The sequence below is a fragment of the Dryobates pubescens genome, chromosome 8, assembly GCF_014839835.1.
Source record: "Dryobates pubescens isolate bDryPub1 chromosome 8, bDryPub1.pri, whole genome shotgun sequence".
NCBI classification, from domain to species: domain Eukaryota; kingdom Metazoa; phylum Chordata; class Aves; order Piciformes; family Picidae; genus Dryobates; species Dryobates pubescens.
The window spans coordinates 31,273,952-31,291,575 of NC_071619.1; the positions used below are offsets into that span (position 1 = coordinate 31,273,952).

The following is a 17,624-nucleotide window of genomic DNA, read 5'->3' on the forward strand; positions in this document are numbered from 1 at the left end:
TTCAAATGTCTCTTCCAAGTCAAACCATTTCATGCTTCTGTGACAGGCTAACTTAATGTCTAACTTAATTCACAAAAACATTCCAATGTTTCTGAGCAATTACTATTGAGCTGTGCAATAAGTTACCAAAACAGCTAAACCTCTTACAGCCCAAATCTTAAAAAGGGAGTTTTTGACTAAGGTTTTAGGGTTTCAAAGCTTCACTTTTCTACTTGCCCTCATAACATTGTGGGCACAGCATCGCTGTGTTTCACTAAAGAGAACAGCAAGAAGCAAAGAAAACAAAACACATGGCTAAGGAGAATCTGACCCATCATTAACCTCCTACAATCAAAGCATCCAGTGAAGTCTACCTTATCAATATCTTCCTCCTCTTCTTCCTCCTCCTCCTCTTCAGAGAAGTCAAGGAGTTTCTTGGCAAGCAGGGGATGCCACTGAAGACACTTTCTTTTTGGTCGCTTCCCAGTTCCTTCTCCTTCTGTCGAGTGATCCTTACTCCTACTACTGCCTTTCATTACTGTGACCTGTCATGCAAAAATAGTCACAAATTCAGAATGAAACCCCAAGATGACCCTCACAGAGATACACCAGGGACAAACACCTGGGACACTAATGCAAGACTTGCAGAAGTTTTTGGCAGGATAATGGCATTTTCCTGGGGCCAGTCTCTTTTCAGTGGTGCCCTGTGACAGGACGAGGGGCAGCAGAGAAACTGGAACACAGAAAGTTCCACCTCCACACAAGGTAAAATGTCTTTGCTGTGAGGTTGCTGGAGCCCTGGAACAGGCTGCCCAGAGAGGCTGTGGAGTCTTCTTCTCTGAAAACATTCCACACCTGCCTGGACACATTCACCTGTGTGGCCTGCCCCAGGTGATCCTGCTTTGGTACCCGCTACCAAATGGACTGAATGATCTCTGGAGGTCCTTTCCAACCCTTACCATTGTGTGATTCTGTATTAGATGTTGTTAGTTCCTCCCTGCTCACCAGCAGTACCTGGCCCCCACCAGTTAAGGATGCCCTGTAACTTGGTAGCAGCTTGCCATGATGTGTTGGACCTAGATGATCTTTAAGGTCCCATCCAGCACAAACTGTTCTGTGAAGCTCCACGCTTTGCTGTCCCCATCATGTTGCTTCTGCCTGGAGCACATCTAAACTCTCACTTCTTGGCACCTGCTCCTCATAATCTTCTGTAGCCAACTTATGTCTCTTAAAGGGTACATAACTATGCCCCATTTCACCATCACTGGAGGTGTTCAGGAGGAGACTTGCTAGGGTGCTTGGTTGCATGGTTTAGTTGATTAGGTGGTGTTGGATGATAGGTTGGACACGATGATCTTGAAGGTCTCTTCTGACCTGGTTTATTCTATTGTAGAAACACCAAAATATCTGTCTGTGACTTGTAAAGTGGAACCAAACACAGAAAGAAACAAGTTTGGCTAATAAAATACTGAAATGTTACTTTTATATCATGATCTGGAAGCCCTCCAGCCATTAACTGTGTCAGGCTATATACTCCATGCCAGTTCCCCTTGCCATGGGCAGGGACAGCTCCCACTAGACCAGGCTACCTGAGGCCTCATCCAACCTGGCCTTGAACACTTCCAGGGAGGGGGCATCCACAACCTCCCTGGACAACCTGTTCCAGTGTCTCACCACCCTCACTGTCAAGTATGTCTAATATCCAGTCTAAACCTCCCCTCTTCCACATCAAAGCCATTACACTTCATCCTATCACTACAAGCCCTGGCAAAAAGTCCATCCCTAGCTTTCTTGTGGGCCCCTTTCAGGCAGATACAGTGACACATTCACATATGGAGCTAGATGATCTTTAAGGTCTCTTGCAACTCAAGCTGTTCTACCATTCTATGATAATTACATCAGCTGTCCCACTTAAAAATCCAGCTGAATGCAAAACACAACCAACAAGGTCACTGTCCTTCATGTTTCTGAATGGAAGATGTTGGCAAGGCATAGTGCAACTCCTCAAGACACTCCATGGTCAAGTGGATGTAGGTATGGTTAATGCCAGCACTAGTTTTACTGACATTATTTACTTGATGAATAGCAAAACATCAATAGGATCTATGTAGTGGACTCATTCTATTTATCTACCTCATTTTTTCCACTTGACACATCACAAAAAGCATGTTAGCTGCTCATTTTGTATGGCAGACAGGAAGCTGGCAGCCAGAATCAAGCAGATATACCAGCTCCTCCTCTCCTCTCAAGGATTCCTGAGGGCTGCCAAGTATCCCTACCAGCAAGCTTTTGAAAAGAGAGCTGGACTTGGACCCTACAAGAACTGAAGTACACTCTTAAGCTTGGCAATTAAGTATGTCCCCATAGGAAGTCACAGAACCAAGTCCTGAACAGCCTTTGCAGGATTTGTGTGTTAAAAACACAGAAGACACACAGCATCCCAAGAACAGTGCTTGCAGTAAGTGGTATTTTTTAACCACATCACAGAAAAAAGGCAATTTCCTCTACACCATCAGTAAAAATATCATGTGTCTCTAAGGAAAATGTAATGGTTTTTAGAAGAGGAAAAACAAAAGCAGCTAAGATGATTTTAGAAGCTAAGGATGACACACAGAATACAGAATTAACCAGGTTGGAAAAGACCTTCGAGACCATCAAGTCCAACCTATCACCCAACATCATCTGATCAACTAAACCATGGCACCATGTGCCTCATCCAGTCTGTTTTAAACACTTGCAGGGATGGTGACTCCACCACCTCCCTGGGCAGCACATTCCAATGCCCAATCTCTCTTTCTATGAAGAACTTCTTCCTAACATCCAGCCTAAACCTCCCCTGGTGCAGCTTGAGACTGTGTCCTCTTGTTCTGGTGCTGGTTGCCTGAGAGATGAGACTGACCCCCACCTACATCCACCCTTCAGGTAGTTGTAGACTAAAGTTGAAGGAAGGAAGGAAGTAGGGATATTGCAACAAGACAAGATGAAAGCTTTGCTTAAAATCAGCCACATATGCTTTACAGTACCACCAGAAGATACCTGTGAGGGTTGACATTCAAGACCCACTGACAGCAAGAGATGCCTTCAGGGTGATGTTCTACATCTCCCTTTAGTGCAGATACAGATCAAACACCACAGAGATATTACAGCAGTTAAAAAAGGAACCATTTTTTACTTTTTCTGTTTGTGTGTATTACACCTGGCTGTTTTATTTCCCTTCTGGTCCTGTAAATAACTATCATCAAGGAATTTCATTGCATGTCTTACAAAGGGGTTTCAGAGAAAATAAATCAATAGATTCCTTAAGAAAAGAGCTGGATGGTGGGGGTGTTCTTCTCATTGTTCAGCTTTTAATGGTACATATTTCTATTTCAATTCCACAGCTCTATGCAAGTCTTCAGTTTTAAAGTGTTCATTCTGACCAGATGATCCTTGGGGTCCCTTCCTGCCTGGCATTCTCTGATTCTGCAACTAACAAGTATTTGATTACCTTCATTATAGAATCATAGAATGCACTGGGTTGGAAGGGACCTCTAGAGTTATCTAGTTAACTCCCCTGCAGTGAGCAGGTACATCTCCAATTAGATCAGGCTGCTCAGAGCCCCATCAAGCCTGACCTTGACTGTCTCCAGGGATGGGGCCTCCACCACCTTCCTAGGCAACTTCTTCCAGTGTTTCACCATTATATTTTTGTTTTCCTTCTGTATTCTTCTGTGATTTAGAAATCCTGATACCAAATTCTGCAGTCCTGATTTTGGGGGCCATCTCATCCCATGGTTGAGCTGTCACCAAAGTGCTGCTAGTGCTTGTGCTGAAAAATCCTACAAGTGTTCCTCAAACACTGAAATCCTTCTAAAATATCTTCAAAAGTACCCAAGTGCTAAAAGTGCTGTAGTAAAGAAATCCAAGAAATTAATGTCTGCTTTCTTATCACCTTAAACCGACATTTCCTTGAGACTACCTGAGGCAGATTACTGATGGAAAAGGGCAAAGGGAAAGCTTCAAGTGTATCTTCCACGCTTTCTGCTCTGTTTTACACTATTATCACAGAACCACAGAATTGTTTGGGTTGGAAAAGACCCCAAGATTATCAAGCCCAACTATCAACCTAAGACCACCATGGCCATTAAACCCTGTCCCAAAGCGCCATGTCCACACATTTCTTGAGCACCTCCAGGGATGGTGACTCCACCACCTCCCCGGGCAGCCTGTTCCAGTGCCTGAGCACTCTTGAAGCAAAGAAATTTTTCCTGATCTCCAACCTAAACTTCACTTGGCACAATCTGAGGCCATCTCTTCTTGGTCTGTCCCTTGTTACTTAGTTGAACAGACCAATTTCCACCTCTTGAAGTCCTCCTTTCGGGGAGTTGTAGAGATTCAGGAGGTCTCCCCTAAGCCCACATCAACACCACCACCGCAAACCAACGCACATCCACAGAGCCAATGGCTCCTCGGTAGGTGGGCACCAAACCCATGGGACAGAGGAGGCCCAGGGCACGCCTACCCAAATGGCACAGAACTGGAGAGCCAGGGAGTAGGGGGCAGGGAAGCTGGGGAGGAGGCTGAGAGACACTGCAGCTGCCAGGGTCAGCGGCCGGCTGCGCCAAACGGCTGCGCTACGGCAGGGGCCGGCTTACGGTACCTGCTGCGGGGAGCGTCCAGCAGCACTGACCGGCGCCGCCCTCACGGCACCGTGGCAGGCCCAGAGCAAAGCCCAGCAGTGCCTGGGGCTGGCTAGCACCGGCCGGGACTGCAGAGGCGGCGGGACGCGGAGCAGCGACTCAGCGGAGCCGGCAACCGGTTAGGGGCGGCTGGCAACCGGCCGCGTTCTGAACGCGTTCTAAACGGGCAGCGGCGGGGAGGGGAGGGGAGAGGGGAGGAAGAGAGAAGCGTGGGAGAAGGCGGGGACAAGGTGAAGAGAAGAACGGGAGAGGAGAAAGGAAAGCTCACACCTAAGGCTCTCCTTTTTAAAAGCAAAGTTTAAAAAAACCAAAGTTCAAAAAAAACCCAAACCAAAACAAATAAACAAACAGCAACCAGCAACGAAAACCCCACCCGAAGGCAAACATCACCACCAAAACCATCCCAAGCCAAAGTGACCTGCAAAACCACCACCAAGCGGCATACACAGTGGAAAGCAAGCGCCAGGCTTGAGCAGTTGCTGCTACTCTACCCGGTGCCAGAGGGGGCATCTCTGGTGGCAGAGTTCTGCAGAGCTCGTGGGGGCAGGTTTGGGGTGTAAATCACCAGCATCTTTACTCACACACATTGATGTCTCCAAACAGGAGCCCCTGCTGAAGGACGCAGTTTAAACAGTTTCAGTAACTAGCCCCAGAACTCTTTCCCATTCACGTTCCTTTTTTTCCCCTGCAGCTGTCCTCCAGAGTCACGTGAAACAAAGCAGCAGTTATCTGAAGGCTCAAGGCTTAACCAAAACAGGCCATTTTTCGCCTCGAATTTAAGTTCCAGTAGAACATTTGCTACTGCAGGATTCATTTCGGGCTTCAGCAGCTGCTGTGGCAGACACAGCAAGAAACCCAGTCGCAAGCTACAAGACGGATAATAAATTCCTAGCTACTGTCACATTGTCTGTGGAATCTAATCACCACAATCTCCTTTCATCCTCTCCCTCTACTAAGAGATAAAGTGGGTAAAGCAAAAAAACTTAGTAAAAAGTGAGCCAGTGGAGTCTGTTCCCTGACTGAATACCACACCACCTCCCCACATCTGGGTTCGTTTCTGAGTTCTTAACCTATTCAAGGCCAGGTTGGACGAGGCCTTGGGCAACCTGGTTTAGCATCATAGAACAGAATCACAGAATCGGTAAGGTTGGAAAAGACCTGAGAGATCATCAAGTCCAACCTGTCACTCAACACCTCATGACTAACTAAACTTCAAGTGCCATGCCCAATCCTTTTTTGAACACCTCAAGGGACGGCGACTCGACCGTGGAAGGTGTCCGTGACCAACGGAATGAAATGATCTTCAAGGTCCCATGCAACCCAAACCATTCTATGATTGTATGAAAATCACATTAAAATAAATATTACAGCAGCAACATGTTGTCAAGGTATGTTGGATCTCAAATTAGGCTTAACCCTAGAAGGTACCTGGCATGCCAGGGCGGAGCAGCATTTGGTTAAAAGAGATGGCTATAAATAGAAGCAAAGAAACGACTGTGTACCCATTTATCAGTTAGATTTGGAGCTCTCTTCTTTCTACAGGCAGCATTTTAAGCATCAGGCGTGAGCCTTTCATGCAGACTAGATCCACAGAATGGGTTGGGTTGGAAAAGATTGTAAAGATCATGTAGTTCCAACCCCCCTGCCACGGGCAGGTACACCTTCCACTTCCACCAGGTTGCCCAAGGCCTCATCTAGCCTGGCCTTTAATACCTCTCGGGAGGGATTCCTTGCTGCGGTGGTTTAATTTGGTAACAGGAGGAGGAGACAGAGCTAAAGGAGCCTCAACTCTCTTTTTGGAAACAGCACTCTCAGACCTCTAACATCTTTTTGGGTCTGTTAAAATTGGCAGTGAGCTGGAAAACAGATGTACCAGCTCCAAACACAATTTCCAAGTGCCATCTAGTGGTTATTATCATTCTTCTTTCAACTTGGCACTTACTTTCTCAACTAAAAATAAGAAAAAACAGTTTATTATTTTTTCTTCATGCTCTTTTTATGTGGCTCTTGGTCTTGCAATGGTTAAGTGGGTGCTTAAATTTAAGCCTAAGCTTAAGCATTGCCTTGGATCGAATTTGGGCCAGAAAATAGTTGATTTCAGAAATATGGAATTAAAAGGAAAAAAGGGGGAAAAAATAATCTCATCCTTAAAAACAAAATGAGGTACAAAAGTCAGTTCATTATTCAGAACTCCAGGTGGGGGTTGGTCTCTTCTCCCAGGCAACCAGCACCAGAACAAGAGGACACAGTCTCAAGCTGTGCCAGGGGAAGTTTAGGCTGGAGGTGAGGAGAAAGTTCTTCCCCGAGAGAGTCGTTTGCCATTGGAATGTGCTGCCCAGGGAGGTGGTGGAGTCACCATCCCTGGAGGTGTTCAAGAGGAGATTGGGTGTGGCACTTGGTGCCATGGCTTAGTAGTCATGAGGTGCTGGGTGACAGGTTGGACTTGATGATCTCTGAGGTCTTTTCCAACCTTATTGATTCTATGATTCTAACTTCTTCAGCAATCACTTGGCCAGCGACTCAGCTTTGTGTGCTCCCAAGGACTACAGAAGCAGTGAAGCACAACTGCCTTTTCACCTGAGGTTCTGTTAGTCTTAGATTTGTATTTTTATTGATTTATTTCTTGAATAAAGCCCTTCTACAAAATGTGGAGTAAAACTGTCAGCTGGAAGAGATGCAGTCAAACATGATTCATAGAGTCATAAAATGTTTTGGGTTAGAACAGGGACCTTAAAAATCATCTAGTGTCAACTCCCCTGCCACAGGCAGGGACACCTTCCACTAGAACAGGTTGTTCACAGCCTCATCCAGCCCAGCCTTGAACACCTCCATGAAGGGGGCCTCTGCAACCTCCCTGGGCAACCTGTCCCAGGGTCTCACCACCTTTATTGTTGCCACAAGTAGAGGAGTTCAGCCTGCACTGTTTCATCCTATCTCCTTTTGGCAAGATCTTCTGGAGCATCAAGAAAGCACCAGAGAACCATAAACACTGCAGGGGGGAAGTTCTTTTGGTATGAGAGATTATTTACTCTTTGGAGTCTCATTTTTGTTTTACACTACCACCTCTTTAACCCCCCCCATTTTTTAACTGTCAGTTAAAGAAGTGGCTTCATGAAACGAAACAACCCCACAGCCTGGCTCCAGATGGGTGGTGAAAGCTTCTTCTGTAGTTAAAACAATCACCAAAACAATAAACCTCGAGTCAACATTTAAAAACCACTTCACAAGCAAACCACACCTCAAACAAGATTGGGGAGTTAAGATTACAGGTAGGCATTATGGGTTTTATCTTCATATCTTTATGACAACAGATTAAAACAGAAAAAGAGAGGAAAATATTGGTTTTCCCACTCCTTTTGCTTGCTACTGAGGATCTTTGTTGATAGTTTAACACATCTAAGACTGAGTTTTTGTGAATGCCTGCAAAGTTTGTATGAGTTTTATAAAATGTGTTATGATGGCCATGCAAATATTCCCCGATGGAAATACAGACTACACACATGTGAAGTCATAAACTCAAGGCATTACATCTAGCTACTCTGCCACCAACCAAGGAGAAACTTTCATCTGTGTCCAAAGACCAGCCAAAATATAGAACCACAGAACTGTTTCAGTTAGAAAGGACCTCCAAGATCATCAAGTCCAGCCATCCACCTAAGTATTTTCCAACCTGCTTAATTCTATTCTGTTCTATTCCATTCTACTCCATTCCCACCATGGCCATTAAACCATGGTCCCAGAGTGCCACGTCCACAGATTTCTTGAACACCTCCAGGGATGGTGACTCCACCACCTCCCTGGGCAGCCTATTCCAGTGCCTGACCACTCTTGCAGGAAAGGAATCTTTCCTGATCTCCAACCTTTCCTGGCACAACTTCAGGCCCTTTTCTCTCATTATATCACCTGATACTAGGGAGAGAAGACCAACCCCCACCTCACTCCAGCCTCCTTTCAGGGAGTTGTAGAGAGCAATGAGGTCTCCCTTCAGCCTCCTCTTCTCCAGACTAAATGAATAATAACAGATGAGTAACAGTTAAGAAGAATATCTGCAAAAGGAAGATACTTTCCTCCCTCCTCTCACTTGGAAGCGTGTTACCAGTTGCCTGTAACAATAGCAGGTAGAGCACAGAGATTGAAATCCTACTTGAAGGTGCTACTAGAGTGCAGCATTGTGCTTGGTTGGTAAGAGCTGATGCAGCAGCCTTCAGAAGGTGTGTGCTGAAGAGGCTGAGTGTTGCCAGACATATTGCAGAGACATCTTCATTTGAATAAATACTTGAAAAGTCACAGGGGCTTTCCAGTACTAATTGACACTTGTATTGCAGTTTGTCTTTTCTGGATCTCCTTGTCTCCCCTCTCTACCTCCCTTTCCTCCTTTTGTTGCTCTGCTGTGTGGTTCCCTGGGCTGCTCAGCTCTTGCTTTTCAAACGATTGTGCTCAAGTGCCTGGTGCTGACTGCCCCCTCTGTAGCTACAAGGAGCTGATGTATGCCTCTCTCCTCCTTGCTGCTGGGGCATGAACTCAGTAGACTTTGAGCATGGAACACAGGCATACGCACAGCTTCTACAAGGTAAGGTACAAACAGAGTGGGAAACAGAAGGGACTCAAGCTTGCCCACCAGCCAATGTTATTTCAAATCATCACAGCAAGCACATTTCTGAGCACTTAAGTAATCTAGAGAACAAAGCAATGACAAAAATCTTAATGCACCATCTTTAATCAAAATGAAGAAGGAAAATGTTCCCTTTGTTTTATTAAAAATAAAAACAGTATAAAAAATGTTTATTTTCATTAGACAACTACTTTTACCTCCTTGGAGTTAATTAATTATTAATGTGAAGTTACTAATTGATTCACAGAAGCACACGTCTGCCCTCTAGTGACTACAACATGCAAATGGAGTGATTAGTTAAAGCAGGATCTTCACAGGATCAGGGAATGGGTTGGGTTGGGAAGGGGCCTTAGAGATCATCTAGTTCCAATCCTCCTGCCATGGGCAGGGACACCTCCCATCAGACCAGGTTGCTCAAGGGCTCATTCAACCTGGCCTTGAATGCCTCCATGGAGGAGGCAGCCACGACCAATTGTTTACAGTGAGGGTGGTGAAACACTGGAACAGGTTGCCCAGAGATGTAGCGGAGGCCTCTTCCCTGGAGACATTCAAAATCAGACTTGAAGTGGCCCTGGGCAGCCTGATCTAATTGGAGGTGTCCCTGCTGACTGCAGGGGACTTGGACTACATGACCTCTAGAGGTCCCTTCCAACCCAGTGCATTCTATGATTCTATAATGAAGGTAATCAAATACTTGCTAGTTGCAGAACCACACAGCATCACAGAATGCCAGGCAGGAAGGGACCCCAAGGATCACCTGGACAGAATGAACATTTCAAAACTGAAGACCTGCATACAGTTGTGGAATTGGAAGCAGATGACCTTTGAGGATCCCTGCCAACCTGATGATTCTCTGTGCTTCTGAGTAGTAGTGATGCAAAACTGCCCTTTTCTGATTCAGCAGATAACCTCCTGCCAGGTCTCTCTTGAAGAACAGCAAGAGTTGTCCGAGTTCTGAGTGCCACAGCCAAGCCAACAGAGCCACAAGCGATGAAGAGATCGCAGCCCGAGGTCTGCGTCCCCACAGCCGCCTGCCAGATCTGGTCTGCAAGACCAGTTTCTGTGTATGTGACCCATTTCCCTCTCATCCTCAGCCCACAAGCATGGCAGAGCTGCCAGAAAAGGCAGAATCAGGCCTAAAATTAACTTTATCAAGCAGAGTAAAACCCTAGGAAGAAGCCAGGGAGCTCTGCTCTCCCCAGCTGAGTTGAGCAGGGCGGACACTGCGCATTCCGATCGTGCTTCAGCCTTTTCATTCAGCAGATTTGTCACAGAAACCCCACAGCCAGCCCACATCCTGGCAAGCCTTTTTCACAGGGTGAGGCTGAATCTCACAGGAACTCCTGGACACTCTCTTCCACTTCTTCCTGTCCTGATTCTGCAGTAAGTCAATCCCCTGCCACCTCCAAGCCACATGTCTAGTTTTGAGTAAGTGTTCTGTTGGAATGCTTTTGGTGAGATACTGGACTGGGCTGCCCAAGGAGGTCATGGATGCCCCCTCCATGGAACAGAACACAAGAGAATAGAATAGACCAGGTTGGAAGAGACCTTCAAGATCGAGTCCAACCTATCATCCAACATCACCCAACCAACTAAACCATGGCACCAAGCACCCCATCAAGTCTCCTCCTGAACACCTCCAGTGATGGTGACTCTACCACCTCCTTGGGCAGCCCATTCCAATGGGCAGTCACTCTCTGTGTGTAAAACTTCCTCCTCACCTCCAGCCTAAACCTCCCCTGTTGCAGCCTGAGACTGTGTCCTCTTGTTCTGGTGCTGGTTGCCTGGGAGAAGAGACCAACCTCTGCCTGTCTACAACCTCCCTTCAGGTAGTTGTAGAGAAGTATTCAGGGCTAGGTTGGATGAGCAACTTTGAGCAACCTGGTCTAGTGGAAGGTGTCCCTTCCCATGGCAGGAGAGTTAGAGCTAAATGACCTTTAAAGTACTGTGAATGACCTTTAGAGTACTGTGATACTGTGACCTTTAAAGTCCCTTCCAACTTCAACCGTTCTGTGAATCCACAAATGGATGGGATGGACAGACAAGTGTGCAAAATCACTGCAGCACTCCTGTGTCTGGAGTGATAATCAGTTTATCTTATACTGTATGTACACATACCAAATATTTTATTCTATTTCTATGTTATTTGTTTAGAATCCTGGAACTGTTGAAATGGGAAGAGACCTCTGAGACCACCAAGTCCACTGGCTTGCCTACAGCTCAGAAGCCCAACACTACTGCTAAGCCACTAGCACTAAATATAGAATCATTTACCAATTAATTTCTTTAGGAAATTTATATGTAATTAAAATGGATGGTTTATTTACTAAACCTGTAATGAATTTAATAGCCAGATATTTAATCAGCTGAGAAACTCTGACTCTAGATGCTCAGTGCTTGAGAGCACAATTTATCATTCAAGGCTCATTCGGCTCAACAGGATTCTTCTCCTTACTCAACTCTCTTGTAAATGATAACAATAAAGGGGGAAAGCATGAATATGCTCTCATAACAGGAAGAAAGAAACAAAAGGGATAAAATCTTCTCCATGGTTTTAGTCTGAAATCATCTGATAGACCTTAGCATTAAAAAAAATGGAAGCTCTTTCTCAAGGAGGGGCAAACTGGACAGTGAGGAGAAAAACTGAGACTGTTAATTATTTGTGATCCTACAGAACCTTATTCAACACTGAATGATGATGCATGAGGGGGAAAAAAAGGAAGTCTAACCAATATTTTGGTTAAATTCTCTCACTTGAAATCCTGAAACAAACAAGCAAACACACAAACAAAAACCCAACCAAACAAAAGAACACTAAAAAATTTCAGGCTATTTCTTCCCATTCTATCGCCTCATAGTAGGGAGAAGAGACCAGCCTCCTCACAGGGAGCTGTCGAGGGCAATAGGGTCTCCCCTCAGCCTCCTCTTCTCTAGACTGAACAATCCCAGGTGCCTCAGCTGCTCCCCACCAGGCCTGTTTTCCAGACCCTTCACCAGCTGGACATGCTCCAGCTCCTCAAAGTCCTTCTTGCAGCAAGGGGCCCAAAACTGAACCCAGTGCTTGAGGTGTGGCCTCACCAGTGCCCAGTACAGGGGCACAATCACTTCTCTATTCCAGCTGGCAACACTACTGCTGATCCAGGCCAGGATGCTGGTGGCCTCCTTGGCTACCTGACCTCACTGCTGACTCATGTTCAGACAGCTGTCAAACAGCATCCCCAAGTCCTTTTCTGCTGTGCAGTTTCCAGACACTCTGCCACAACACTGGAGCACCTATGGGGTCACTGCTACCCAAGTGCAGGACCCAGCACTTGGTTTTGCTAAACTTTATACACCTGACCTCAGCCCATCGATCCAGCCAGGCCAGATCCCTTTGCAGACCCTTCCTGCCCTCCAGCAGATCAACACTCCCACCCAATTTACTGCCATCCAAAAACTTACTGAGACTGCACTCAATTCCCTTGTCCAGATCATCGATGAAGATGTTAAAGAGAGCTGGCCCCAGCACTGAGCCTGCAGACCACCACTGGTGACTGGCCACCAGCTCCATTTCCAATATGTACCAAATAAATTGCAGGCAATATATTTGTCCCCAGTTAGTTCAGAGCTCAGCTGTTTTTTGCAAGCTCTATGTTTCCCCACCCTGCTGTGTACATTCAGAACCCTGTGTGCATCCCTCCCATCAGGCTTTCTCTGAAAGCCAGCAGCTATACAACACTGAGAGCAGCAGGATTAATCCACATACAAAAAGGTTACAGTCAAGGCTGGGAAAAAAAAACCACAATTGTTTCCCCACCAGAGCTGCCCAGTGGATGAGGGAAAGGCTGTGGCCTTTGGCTACCTGGACTTTAGTAAAGCCTTTGACACTGTCTCCCACAGTACTCTTCTCGAGAAACTTGAGCCCCATGGCACAGCCCGGTGGACTCTTCACTGGATTAAAACCTGGCTGGATGGCTGGGCCCAAAATGTTGTGGTAAATGGAGTTAAATCCAGCTGGCAGCTGGTCACAAGTGCACCCCCCACCCCGGGCTCAGTATTTGGGACAGTTCTGTTTCATATCTTTATCAATGATCTGGGTAAGGGGATCAGGTGCACCACCAGCACCTGCAGACAGCACTACACTGAGCAGGAGTGTTGACAGAGCTCGAGGGTAGGAAGGCAGTGCAGGGAGATCTGGACAGGTTTAATTGATGGGCTGAGGTCAACAGAAAGAGGTTTAACAAGACCAAGTGACAGGTCCTGCTCTTTGGTCACAATAACCCCAAGCAGTGCTACAAGCTTGGGGAAGAGTGGCTGGAAAGCAGCCTGGTGAAAAAGGATGTGGGCATGCTGGTGGATGGCCAGCTGAATATCAATCAACCCAGGGGCCAGAAAGGCCAACAGCATCCTGGCCTGCATCAAAACCAGTGTGTCCAGCAGGAGCAGGGAAGTGACTGGGTCCCCTCTACTTGGCCCTGGTGAAGCCACAGCTTGAGTACTGTGTTCAGTTCTGGGTGCCACAGCATAGGAACAATAGTGAGGTCCTGGAGCACGTACAGAGAAGAGGAACAAGGCTGGTGAGAGGCTTGGAGGGCATGTTACACAAGGAGCAGCTGAGGGAGCTGGGGTTGTTTAGGCTGGAGAAGAGAAGGCTAAGGGGAGATCTTACTGCTCTCTACAACTGCCTGACAGGAGGCTGGAGTGAGGCTGGGGTTGGTCACTTCTCTCAAGCAACTAGTGATAGGACAAAAGGAAATGGGCTTAAGTTGCCCCAGGGGAGGTTTAGACTGGACATGAGTTAAAACTTCTTCACTGAGAGAGTGGTCAGGTGCTGAACAGGCTGCCCAGGGAGGTGGTGGAGTCGCCATCCCTGCTGCTGTTCAAGAAGCATGGAGATGTGGCACTTCATGATATGGGTTATTGGTCATGGTAGTTGGGTTATGGCTGGACTCAATGATCTTAAAGGTCTTTTCCAACCTCAATGATTCTAATTGAACTATACCAGGGTGATCAAGGCCTCATCCAACCTGACCTTGAAGTCTCCAGGAAGCAGGCATCCACAATCTCCCTGGGCAGACTGCTCCAGAGATCAACTGAGCTAACCTGCCAATCACACAGGAGGAAGGCCTATTCTATCCACATAAACACCAAGCACTGCATTTCAAGTCTGGTTTGCTGCTCATTCACTTTGGGGAGGGAAAACCAGACATTATTTAGGAAGTCACAGGTATCAGCTGGTTACCATTAGGACTCCAGTTGTATACCAGATCTGCTGCAGCCAATCTTGGGCTACAAAAGCCTTGCCACAAACAGTTCACCTCTTTGGATACTCACATCTACAGCTTTCAACTGCCTGAGAAAGACGGCTGGCTGCCAGCCTGGCTGAGTCTGAGGTGTTACTCTGAGGTCTCCAGCAGCATCTTATGCAGAGCTTTTGCTGCAGCTTCAGTTAGGGAACTAGGCTTCAATAAAAAAACAAGCATTCTTTATCTGCCTTACTACACATGCAAAAAGCAAAGGTCTCATCTTGTCCAGCACACTGGCACAACCCTTAAAGAGATTCAGTTGTAATTCCTCTGGAAATGCTATGCTGAGGAGACAGGGTGAGATTCTCACTGACTTCAAAGGATTCTCAATAAACCAGTGAAATCAGAATCACAGAATGGTTTGGGTTAGAAGAGACTTAAAAGATCATCTAGTTCCCAACCCTCCCAGCCTTCCACTGGAGCAGGTTGCTCAAGACCTCATCCAGCCTGGCCTTGAACACCTCCAGGGAAGAGGTATCCACAAGCTCCTCCTGTTCCAGTGTCTCCCCACCCTGTCAAGAATTTCTTCCTAATATTCAGTCTAAACCTCCCCTTTTGCAGCTCAAAGCCATTGCCCCTCATCCTGTCACTACAAGCCCTTATATGAAGTCCCTTCTCAGGTCTCCTGCAGTACTGGAAGGCTGCTGTAAGGTCTCCTCAGAGTCTTCTCTCCAGGCTGAACAGTTCCAACTCTCCTAGCCTATTCTCATAGGGGAGCTGCTCCAGCCTTCTGATCATCTTTTTGGCCTCCTCTAGACCCACTCCAGCAGGTCCATGTCCTTCTTGTGTTTGGGGCCCCCAGTGCTCCAGGTGGGGTCTCACAAGAGCACAACAGAGAGGCAGAATCACTCACTTGTCCAGTGTCATCCTAAAATGAGGTAACGGTACTGAGAGCTATTTCAGCATTTCATCACTCTTTTCCTGTAGGTTTCTTGTTCTGAAGGCCAGCAGGGGTGAGGAAGGTGGAAGGAGTTTGGTCACTCTGGTAAGGGAGGACTTGTCATGCACTGTGGGGTGGCCTCAGCAGCTGCTGCCCTGCTACAGGCTGTTACACCAAATCAAATCCTCAGCATTCACCTTAAAGCAGCTTTGAGAGGATGAAGAAATCTAATCCTAGAGGGAACTCCTGTGCCCACAGACAATAGAGATCCCACCCACACCCAAACAAGTTGCTGGATGCACATCAGAGAACATACCCTCTGCAGAATGAATGCTAAATCCACCCTCCTCAGAGCTGTGTCAATATTGGCACTAGGATATGAAACCCAGCTTCTAAACTGGTGCTGGGAAAGGCTCCAGTTGTCAGAAACTTCCTGAATCCACCAGTGCAACATTCCCTGCGCTTCAGCTGACAGCAATGCAGGTACAGACCTTTGTGAAATGCAAGGCTAAGGCAGGCAAAGATCCTGGAGTTCTGCAGAGCCAGTTAGAAGCTGTAGGAGCTGCCTGAAGCCTCATTCAGTTTACAGTTCTCTACCACAATCCAGAAATGAAAAAGGCAAGCTTCTTCAAAGGCATCTGCTGACAGTCCTCAAGAGGAGTTCAGGTTTATAACTGACTCTTACCACATAAATGCATGCTTGTATTTGAGGGTAAAACTATTAAAAGAGGGTTAGAAAGAGGTAAAGCTTTACTCAAGGTTGGACCAAATGATCCTTGAGGTCCCTTACAACCAGGCATTCTGTGATCTCATCCAGTGATTTGTGTAAGTGCTGTACCAACCTTATCTCAAACATTCATTGAGTTCCTCAGGCTCTCAAGGATGTTGGTTTGTGGGGGGTTTATTGCATTTAGAGGGAAAAAACCCCACACCCCAAAAGTCTGATTTTCTGTCTCACACTGACCATACTCAGCATTCCCTCAGAGAATCAGATTGCATCAGGATGGAAGGGACCCTCAAAGAGCATCTTGTCCAACCCCCTGCAGTCAGCAGGGACATCTCCAGCTAGGTCAGGCTGCCCAGGGCCACAGCAAGTCTGATCTTGAATGTCTGTAGGGATGAGACCTCCACCACCTGTCTGACTAGCCTATTACAGCACTTCATCAATCTCATTGTGAAGAATTTTCTCCAAGTGTTGGACATAAATCTCCCCTGCTCCAGGTCTGAACCCTTGCCTTGTGTCAAATCACTGCAAGCCCTTCTCAGCAGTCCCTCCTCAGCCTTTCTGTAGGTCCCCTTCAGATACTGACATGTAGCTCTAAGGTCTACCCAGAGCCTCCTCCAGGCTGAACAGCTGGTCCATACAGTACAGATGTTGCAGGTCTTTGGTCATTTTTGTGGCCTGCTCTGGATCTGCTCCAGCAGGTTCACCTCTCTCTTGTGTTGGGGGTCCCACAGCTGGACACTACTGCAGGTGAGGTCTCACCAGAGCAGAGTGGCAGAACCACTTCTCTCAACCTGCTGGTCACGCTCCTTTTAACATGGCCTTGGATGCCATTGGCCTTCTGGGCTGCATGTGCCCATTGCTGCCTCACATCCAGCTTGTCACTCACTAGCAGCCCCAAGTCCTTCCCTGCAGGGCTGCTCTCAATCTCATCATCCCCCAGCCTGTAGTGGTATTGAGCATTGGCCTGACGTAAGTGCAGGACCTTGCACTTCACCTTACTGAACCTCAGGAGATTCTCCTCAGCCCAGCTCTCCAGCCTGTCCAGGTCTTTGCAGAACACCTAACATTCCAAACTGTCCATACTCCAACTGACCATTCTAAAACTTCACTATGCTAAGGGCAGGAACAAAGAAGTATCCAAGGGACTAGCTGCTCTATCCACAATGATAGCTGATGAACGAGGAAGAAGCAGAAAGCCAGGCATATAAGCATGAGTCCTGTGAGCCATAGGTCTGCAGAGGGATAAGCACACTGAGCTCACCCTTCTCCCTGCCACTTCATTCACAGACTGGTTTGCGTTGGAAGGGACCTTGAAGAGTGCTTCCCAGGAAGGTGGTGGAGTCCCCATCCCTAGAGGTGTTCAAAAAAGGATTGGATGTGGCACTTGAAGCCACGGTTTAGTTAGTCATGAAGTGTTGGGTGACAGGTAGGACTTGATGATCCCTGAGGTCTTTTCTACCCT

At 46.9% G+C, this 17,624-nt stretch overlaps 1 protein-coding gene across 7 annotated transcripts in view; it reads right to left on the reverse strand.

Moving 5' to 3' along the window:
* Positions 1-17,624, reverse strand: part of BBX (BBX high mobility group box domain containing) — a 119,821-nt gene that overhangs the window by 56,325 nt on the left and 45,872 nt on the right. For all 7 annotated transcript variants that reach the window (XM_054163203.1, XM_054163201.1, XM_054163200.1 and 4 more), the window contains one exon: positions 354-524. In XM_054163203.1, the coding sequence (XP_054019178.1) occupies positions 354-515 (162 nt within the window). In that variant the 5' untranslated portion in view covers positions 516-524. The remainder of the gene's footprint in view (positions 1-353; positions 525-17,624) is intronic.